General features: G+C 54.1%; 1 protein-coding gene across 1 annotated transcript in view; it reads left to right on the top strand.

Annotated features, from left to right (window-relative positions):
- The window catches only part of haspin (histone H3 associated protein kinase), a 39,629-nt gene that overhangs the window by 4,782 nt on the left and 25,853 nt on the right, over positions 1 to 8,994 (top strand). Inside the window, 1 exon segment of the mRNA XM_082973931.1 lies at positions 887 to 978. Within this exon segment, the coding sequence (XP_082830057.1) occupies positions 887 to 978 (92 nt within the window).

Raw genomic sequence — 8,994 nt, 5'->3', positions numbered from 1 at the left:
TCTCTCTCTCTGCTTCTGTCTCTCTCTCTCTCTCTCTCTCTCTCTCTCTGCTTCTGTCTCTCTCTCTGCTTCTGTCTCTCTCTCTCTCTCTCTCTGCTTCTGTCTCTCTCTCTGTCTCTCTCTCTCTCTCTCTCTCTCTCTCTCTCTGCTTCTGTCTCTCTATCTCTCTGTCTCTCTCTCTCTCTCTCTCTCTCTCTGCTTCTCTCTCTCTCTCTCTCTCTCTCTCTCTCTGCTTCTGTCTCTCTCTGCTTCTGTCTCTCTCTCTCTCTCTCTCTCTCTCTCTGCTCTCTGTCTCTCTCTCTCTCTCTCTCTGTCTCTCTCTCTCTCTCTCTGTCTCTCTCTCTCTGCTTCTGCTCTCTCTCTCTCTCTCTCTCTCTCTGCTTCTGTCTCTCTCTCTCTCTCTCTCTCTCTCTGCTTCTGTCTCTCCTCTCTGCTTCTGTCTCTCTCTCTCTCTCTCTCTCTCTCTCTCTCTCTCTCTCTCTCTCTCTGCTTCTGTCTCTCTCTCTGCTTCTGTCTCTCTCTCTCTCTCTCTCTGTCTCTCTCTCTCTCTCTCTCTCTCTCTCTGCTTCTGTCTCTCTCTCTCTGTCTCTCTCTGCCTCTGTCTCGCTGTCTCTCTCTCTGCTTCTGTCTCTCTCTCTATCTATCTCTGCCTCTCTCTCTCTGTCTCTCTCTCTCTCTCTCTCTCTCTCTCTCTCTCTCTCTCTCTTCTGTCTCTCTCTCTCTGCTTCTGTCTCTCTCTGTCTCTCTCTCTCTCTCTCTCTCTCTCTCTCTCTGTCTCTCTCTCTCTGCTTCTGTCTCTCTCTCTCTCTCTCTCTCTGTCTCTCTCAGATAGTGTATGTAGAATTGCTAGGTCAATAGGTCCTAATGTTAGTGTGTGTGTGTCCAGTCTCCACTGTGTCCAGGGCTGCTATCCTCCAGGTCTGCTAAAAGCCTGGGACTCCTTCAAAACACAGAGAGGATCAGAGAATGACCGACCAGGTGAGAGACTCACCTGTTCACCTGTACACCTGTTCACCTGTCTGTCTCCCTTTTTAACCCAGGGGGTGTCAAACATCCGGCCAGCGAGCGGGTAGTTTCAGTAAAAGTAGAATTTTTTTTATTTTTTTCCCGTCGATTTTTTTAAATGACTAAAACCAAACAAACTGTTTTTATAAATGATAAAGGACCTACATGTTTACAGTTTCTAACGTTGGCTCCGTTTCAATAAATTGGCTAAGTGGTCGACGGAGTCTTCATAAGATCAAGACAATTCATATTGCATTCTGGGAGCTCACTAGCTCTATCTGGTCCCCTTCAGTCTGGGAGCTCACTAGCTCTATCTGGTCCCCTTCAGTCTGGGAGCTCACTAGCTCTATCTGGTCCCCTATCTGGTCCTCTTCAGTCTGGGAGCTCACTAGCTCTATCTGGTCCTCTATCTGGTCCCCTTCAGTCTGGGAGCTCACTAGCTCTATCTGGTCCCCTTCAGTCTGGGAGCTCACTAGCTCTATCTGGTCCCCTATCTGGTCCCCTTCAGTCTGGGAGCTCACTAGCTCTATCTGGTCCTCTATCTGGTCCCCTATCTGGTCCCCTTCAGTCTGGGAGCTCACTAGCTCTATCTGGTCCCCTATCTGGTCCCCTTCAGTCTGGGAGCTCACTAGCTCTATCTGATCCCCTTCAGTCTGGGAGCTCACTAGCTCTATCTGATCCCCTTCAGTCTGGGAGCTCACTAGCTCTATCTGGTCCCCTTCAGTCTGGGAGCTCACTAGCTCTATCTGGTCCCCTATCTGGTCCCCTTCAGTCTGGGAGCTCACTAGCTCTATCTGGTCCCCTATCTGGTCCTCTTCAGTCTGGGAGCTCACTAGCTCTATCTGGTCCCCTTCAGTCTGGGAGCTCACTAGCTCTATCTGGTCCCCTATCTGGTCCCCTTCAGTCTGGGAGCTCACTAGCTCTATCTGGTCCACTATCTGGTCCCCTATCTGGTCCCCTTCAGTCTGGGAGCTCACTAGCTCTATCTGGTCCCCTTCAGTCTGGGAGCTCACTAGCTCTATCTGGTCCCCTTCAGTCTGGGAGCTCACTAGCCCTATCTGGTCCCCTATCTGGTCCCCTTCAGTCTGGGAGCTCACTAGCTCTATCTGGTCCCCTTCAGTCTGGGAGCTCACTAGCTCTATCTGGTCCCCTATCTGGTCCCCTTCAGTCTGGGAGCTCACTAGCTCTATCTGGTCCCCTATCTGGTCCCCTTCAGTCTGGGAGCTCACTAGCTCTATCTGGTCCCCTATCTGGTCCCCTTCAGTCTGGGAGCTCACTAGCTCTATCTGGTCCTCTTCAGTCTGGGAGCTCACTAGCTCTATCTGGTCCCCTTCAGTCTGGGAGCTCACTAGCTCTATCTGGTCCCCTATCTGGTCCTCTTCAGTCTGGGAGCTCACTAGCTCTATCTGGTCCCCTTCAGTCTGGGAGCTCACTAGCTCTATCTGGTCCCCTATCTGGTCCCCTTCAGTCTGGGAGCTCACTAGCTCTATCTGGTCCTCTATCTGGTCCCCTTCAGTCTGGGAGCTCACTAGCTCTATCTGGTCCCCTATCTGGTCCCCTATCTGGTCCCCTTCAGTCTGGGAGCTCACTAGCTCTATCTGGTCCTCTATCTGGTCCCCTTCAGTCTGGGAGCTCACTAGCTCTATCTGGTCCTCTTCAGTCTGGGAGCTCACTAGCTCTATCTGGTCCTCTATCTGGTCCCCTTCAGTCTGGGAGCTCACTAGCTCTATCTGGTCCACCTATCTGGTCCCCTTCAGTCTGGAGCTCACTAGCTCTATCTGGTCCCCTTCAGTCTGGGAGCTCACTAGCTCTATCTGGTCCTCTTCAGTCTGGGAGCTCACTAGCTCTATCTGGTCCCCTATCTGGTCCGTCTGGGAGCTCGCTAGCTCTATCTGGTCCTCTATCTGGTCCACTATCTGGTCCCCCTTCAGTCTGGGAGCTCACTAGCTCTATCTGGTCCCCTATCTGGTCCCCTATCTGGTCCTCTTCAGTCTGGGAGCTCACTAGCTCTATCTGGTCCCCCTTCAGTCTGGGAGCTCACTAGCTCTATCTGGTCCCCTTCAGTCTGGGAGCTCACTAGCTCTATCTGGTCCCCTATCTGGTCCCCTTCAGTCTGGGAGCTCACTAGCTCTATCTGGTCCCTCTTCAGTCTGGGAGCTCACTAGCTCTATCTGGTCCCCTTGGTCCCCTTCAGTCTGGGAGCTCACTAGCTCTATCTGGTCCCCTATCTGGTCCCCTTCAGTCTGGGAGCTCACTAGCTCTATCTGGTCCCCTATCTGGTCCCCTATCTGGTCCCCTTCAGTCTGGGAGCTCACTAGCTCTATCTGGTCCTCTTCAGTCTGGGAGCTCACTAGCTCTATCTGGTCCCCTTCAGTCTGGGAGCTCACTAGCTCTATCTGGTCCCCTATCTGGTCCCCTTCAGTCTGGGAGCTCACTAGCTCTATCTGGTCCTCTATCTGGTCCCCTTCAGTCTGGGAGCTCACTAGCTCTATCTGGTCCCCTATCTGGTCCCCTATCTGGTCCCCTTCAGTCTGGGAGCTCACTAGCTCTATCTGGTCCTCTATCTGGTCCCCTTCAGTCTGGGAGCTCACTAGCTCTATCTGGTCCTCTTCAGTCTGGGAGCTCACTAGCTCTATCTGGTCCTCTATCTGGTCCCCTTCAGTCTGGGAGCTCACTAGCTCTATCTGGTCCCCTATCTGGTCCTCTTCAGTCTGGGAGCTCACTAGCTCTATCTGGTCCCCTTCAGTCTGGGAGCTCACTAGCTCTATCTGGTCCCCTATCTGGTCCCCTTCAGTCTGGGAGCTCACTAGCTCTATCTGGTCCTCTATCTGGTCCCCTTCAGTCTGGGAGCTCGCTAGCTCTATCTGGTCCTCTATCTGGTCCACTATCTGGTCCCCTTCAGTCTGGGAGCTCACTAGCTCTATCTGGTCCCCTATCTGGTCCCCTATCTGGTCCTCTTCAGTCTGGGAGCTCACTAGCTCTATCTGGTCCCCTTCAGTCTGGGAGCTCACTAGCTCTATCTGGTCCCCTTCAGTCTGGGAGCTCACTAGCTCTATCTGGTCCCCTATCTGGTCCCCTTCAGTCTGGGAGCTCACTAGCTCTATCTGGTCCCCTTCAGTCTGGGAGCTCACTAGCTCTATCTGGTCCCCTTCAGTCTGGGAGCTCGCTAGCTCTATCTGGTCCCCTATCTGGTCCCCTATCTGGGCCACTATCTGGTCCCCTTCAGTCTGGGAGCTCACTAGCTCTATCTGGTCCTCTTCAGTCTGGGAGCTCACTAGCTCTATTTGGTCCCCTATCTGGTCCTCTATCTGGTCCCCTTCAGTCTGGGAGCTCACTAGCTCTATCTGGTCCCCTTCAGTCTGGGAGCTCACTAGCTCTATCTGGTCCTCTATCTGGTCCCCTTCAGTCTGGGAGCTCACTAGCTCTATCTGGTCCTCTTCAGTCTGGGAGCTCACTAGCTCTATCTGGTCCTCTATCTGGTCCCCTTCAGTCTGGGAGCTCACTAGCTCTATCTGGTCCCCTTCAGTCTGGGAGCTCACTAGCTCTATCTGGTCCTCTATCTGGTCCCCTTCAGTCTGGGAGCTCGCTAGCTCTATCTGGTCCTCTATCTGGTCCACTATCTGGTCCCCTTCAGTCTGGGAGCTCACTAGCTCTATCTGGTCCCCTATCTGGTCCCCTATCTGGTCCTCTTCAGTCTGGGAGCTCACTAGCTCTATCTGGTCCCCTTCAGTCTGGGAGCTCACTAGCTCTATCTGGTCCCCTTCAGTCTGGGAGCTCACTAGCTCTATCTGGTCCCCTATCTGGTCCCCTTCAGTCTGGGAGCTCACTAGCTCTATCTGGTCCCCTTCAGTCTGGGAGCTCACTAGCTCTATCTGGTCCCCTTCAGTCTGGGAGCTCACTAGCTCTATCTGGTCCCCTATCTGGTCCCCTTCAGTCTGGGAGCTCACTAGCTCTATCTGGTCCCCTATCTGGTCCCCTTCAGTCTGGGAGCTCACTAGCTCTATCTGGTCCCCTATCTGGTCCCCTTCAGTCTGGGAGCTCACTAGCTCTATCTGGTCCTCTTCAGTCTGGGAGCTCACTAGCTCTATCTGGTCCCCTTCAGTCTGGGAGCTCACTAGCTCTATCTGGTCCCCTATCTGGTCCTCTTCAGTCTGGGAGCTCACTAGCTCTATCTGGTCCCCTTCAGTCTGGGAGCTCACTAGCTCTATCTGGTCCCCTATCTGGTCCCCTTCAGTCTGGGAGCTCACTAGCTCTATCTGGTCCTCTATCTGGTCCCCTTCAGTCTGGGAGCTCACTAGCTCTATCTGGTCCCCTATCTGGTCCCCTATCTGGTCCCCTTCAGTCTGGGAGCTCACTAGCTCTATCTGGTCCTCTATCTGGTCCCCTTCAGTCTGGGAGCTCACTAGCTCTATCTGGTCCTCTTCAGTCTGGGAGCTCACTAGCTCTATCTGGTCCTCTATCTGGTCCCCTTCAGTCTGGGAGCTCACTAGCTCTATCTGGTCCCCTATCTGGTCCTCTTCAGTCTGGGAGCTCACTAGCTCTATCTGGTCCCCTTCAGTCTGGGAGCTCACTAGCTCTATCTGGTCCCCTATCTGGTCCCCTTCAGTCTGGGAGCTCACTAGCTCTATCTGGTCCTCTATCTGGTCCCCTTCAGTCTGGGAGCTCGCTAGCTCTATCTGGTCCTCTATCTGGTCCACTATCTGGTCCCCTTCAGTCTGGGAGCTCACTAGCTCTATCTGGTCCCCTATCTGGTCCCCTATCTGGTCCTCTTCAGTCTGGGAGCTCACTAGCTCTATCTGGTCCCCTTCAGTCTGGGAGCTCACTAGCTCTATCTGGTCCCCTTCAGTCTGGGAGCTCACTAGCTCTATCTGGTCCCCTATCTGGTCCCCTTCAGTCTGGGAGCTCACTAGCTCTATCTGGTCCCCTTCAGTCTGGGAGCTCACTAGCTCTATCTGGTCCCCTTCAGTCTGGGAGCTCGCTAGCTCTATCTGGTCCCCTATCTGGTCCCCTATCTGGGCCACTATCTGGTCCCCTTCAGTCTGGGAGCTCACTAGCTCTATCTGGTCCTCTTCAGTCTGGGAGCTCACTAGCTCTATTTGGTCCCCTATCTGGTCCTCTATCTGGTCCCCTTCAGTCTGGGAGCTCACTAGCTCTATCTGGTCCCCTTCAGTCTGGGAGCTCACTAGCTCTATCTGGTCCTCTATCTGGTCCCCTTCAGTCTGGGAGCTCACTAGCTCTATCTGGTCCTCTTCAGTCTGGGAGCTCACTAGCTCTATCTGGTCCTCTATCTGGTCCCCTTCAGTCTGGGAGCTCACTAGCTCTATCTGGTCCCCTTCAGTCTGGGAGCTCACTAGCTCTATCTGGTCCTCTATCTGGTCCCCTTCAGTCTGGGAGCTCGCTAGCTCTATCTGGTCCTCTATCTGGTCCACTATCTGGTCCCCTTCAGTCTGGGAGCTCACTAGCTCTATCTGGTCCCCTATCTGGTCCCCTATCTGGTCCTCTTCAGTCTGGGAGCTCACTAGCTCTATCTGGTCCCCTTCAGTCTGGGAGCTCACTAGCTCTATCTGGTCCCCTTCAGTCTGGGAGCTCACTAGCTCTATCTGGTCCCCTATCTGGTCCCCTTCAGTCTGGGAGCTCACTAGCTCTATCTGGTCCCCTTCAGTCTGGGAGCTCACTAGCTCTATCTGGTCCCCTTCAGTCTGGGAGCTCACTAGCTCTATCTGGTCCCCTATCTGGTCCCCTTCAGTCTGGGAGCTCACTAGCTCTATCTGGTCCCCTATCTGGTCCCCTTCAGTCTGGGAGCTCACTAGCTCTATCTGGTCCCCTATCTGGTCCCCTTCAGTCTGGGAGCTCACTAGCTCTATCTGGTCCTCTTCAGTCTGGGAGCTCACTAGCTCTATCTGGTCCCCTTCAGTCTGGGAGCTCACTAGCTCTATCTGGTCCCCTATCTGGTCCTCTTCAGTCTGGGAGCTCACTAGCTCTATCTGGTCCCCTTCAGTCTGGGAGCTCACTAGCTCTATCTGGTCCCCTATCTGGTCCCCTTCAGTCTGGGAGCTCACTAGCTCTATCTGGTCCTCTATCTGGTCCCCTTCAGTCTGGGAGCTCACTAGCTCTATCTGGTCCCCTATCTGGTCCCCTATCTGGTCCCCTATCTGGTCCCCTTCAGTCTGGGAGCTCACTAGCTCTATCTGGTCCTCTATCTGGTCCCCTTCAGTCTGGGAGCTCACTAGCTCTATCTGGTCCTCTTCAGTCTGGGAGCTCACTAGCTCTATCTGGTCCTCTATCTGGTCCCCTTCAGTCTGGGAGCTCACTAGCTCTATCTGGTCCCCTATCTGGTCCTCTTCAGTCTGGGAGCTCACTAGCTCTATCTGGTCCCCTTCAGTCTGGGAGCTCACTAGCTCTATCTGGTCCCCTATCTGGTCCCCTTCAGTCTGGGAGCTCACTAGCTCTATCTGGTCCTCTATCTGGTCCCCTTCAGTCTGGGAGCTCGCTAGCTCTATCTGGTCCTCTATCTGGTCCACTATCTGGTCCCCTTCAGTCTGGGAGCTCACTAGCTCTATCTGGTCCCCTATCTGGTCCCCTATCTGGTCCTCTTCAGTCTGGGAGCTCACTAGCTCTATCTGGTCCCCTTCAGTCTGGGAGCTCACTAGCTCTATCTGGTCCCCTTCAGTCTGGGAGCTCACTAGCTCTATCTGGTCCCCTATCTGGTCCCCTTCAGTCTGGGAGCTCACTAGCTCTATCTGGTCCCCTTCAGTCTGGGAGCTCACTAGCTCTATCTGGTCCCCTTCAGTCTGGGAGCTCGCTAGCTCTATCTGGTCCCCTATCTGGTCCCCTATCTGGGCCACTATCTGGTCCCCTTCAGTCTGGGAGCTCACTAGCTCTATCTGGTCCTCTTCAGTCTGGGAGCTCACTAGCTCTATTTGGTCCCCTATCTGGTCCTCTATCTGGTCCCCTTCAGTCTGGGAGCTCACTAGCTCTATCTGGTCCTCTTCAGTCTGGGAGCTCACTAGCTCTATCTGGTCCCCTATCTGGTCCCCTTCAGTCTGGGAGCTCACTAGCTCTATCTGGTCCCCTATCTGGTCCCCTTCAGTCTGGGAGCTCACTAGCTCTATCTGGTCCCCTATCTGGTCCTCTATCTGGTCCCCTTCAGTCTGGGAGCTCACTAGCTCTATCTGGTCCCCTATCTGGTCCCCTTCAGTCTGGGAGCTCACTAGCTCTATCTGGTCCTCTTCAGTCTGGGAGCTCACTAGCTCTATCTGGTCCTCTTCAGTCTGGGAGCTCGCTAGCTCTATCTGGTCCCCTATCTGGTCCCCTTCAGTCTGGGAGCTCACTAGCTCTATCTGGTCCTCTATCTGGTCCCCTTCAGTCTGGGAGCTCACTAGCTCTATCTGGTCCCCTATCTGGTCCACTATCTGGTCCCCTTCAGTCTGAGAGCTCACTAGCTCTATCTGGTCCTCTTCAGTCTGGGAGCTCACTAGCTCTATCTGGTCCCCTTCAGTCTGGGAGCTCACTAGCTCTATCTGGTCCTCTATCTGGTCCCCTTCAGTCTGGGAGCTCACTAGCTCTATCTGGTCCCCTATCTGGTCCCCTATCTGGTCCCCTTCAGTCTGGGAGCTCACTAGCTCTATCTGGTCCCCTTCAGTCTGGGAGCTCACTAGCTCTATCTGGTCCCCTTCAGTCTGGGAGCTCACTAGCTCTATCTGGTCCTCTATCTGGTCCCCTTCAGTCTGGGAGCTCACTAGCTCTATCTGGTCCCCTTCAGTCTGGGAGCTCACTAGCTCTATCTGGTCCACTATCTGGTCCCCTTCAGTCTGGGAGCTCACTAGCTCTATCTGGTCCCCTTCAGTCTGGGAGCTCACTAGCTCTATCTGGTCCCCTATCTGGTCCCCTTCAGTCTGGGAGCTCGCTAGCTCTATCTGGTCCCCTATCTGGTCCCCTTCAGTCTGGGAGCTCACTAGCTCTATCTGGTCCCCTATCTGGTCCCCTTCA

This window comes from Salmo salar, chromosome 04 (genome assembly GCF_965601325.2).
Source record: "Salmo salar chromosome 04, fSalSal1, whole genome shotgun sequence".
NCBI lineage: Eukaryota > Metazoa > Chordata > Actinopteri > Salmoniformes > Salmonidae > Salmo > Salmo salar.
The sequence above is the reverse complement of the archived record's forward strand: the minus strand, read 5'-3'. Positions and strand labels throughout refer to the sequence as shown.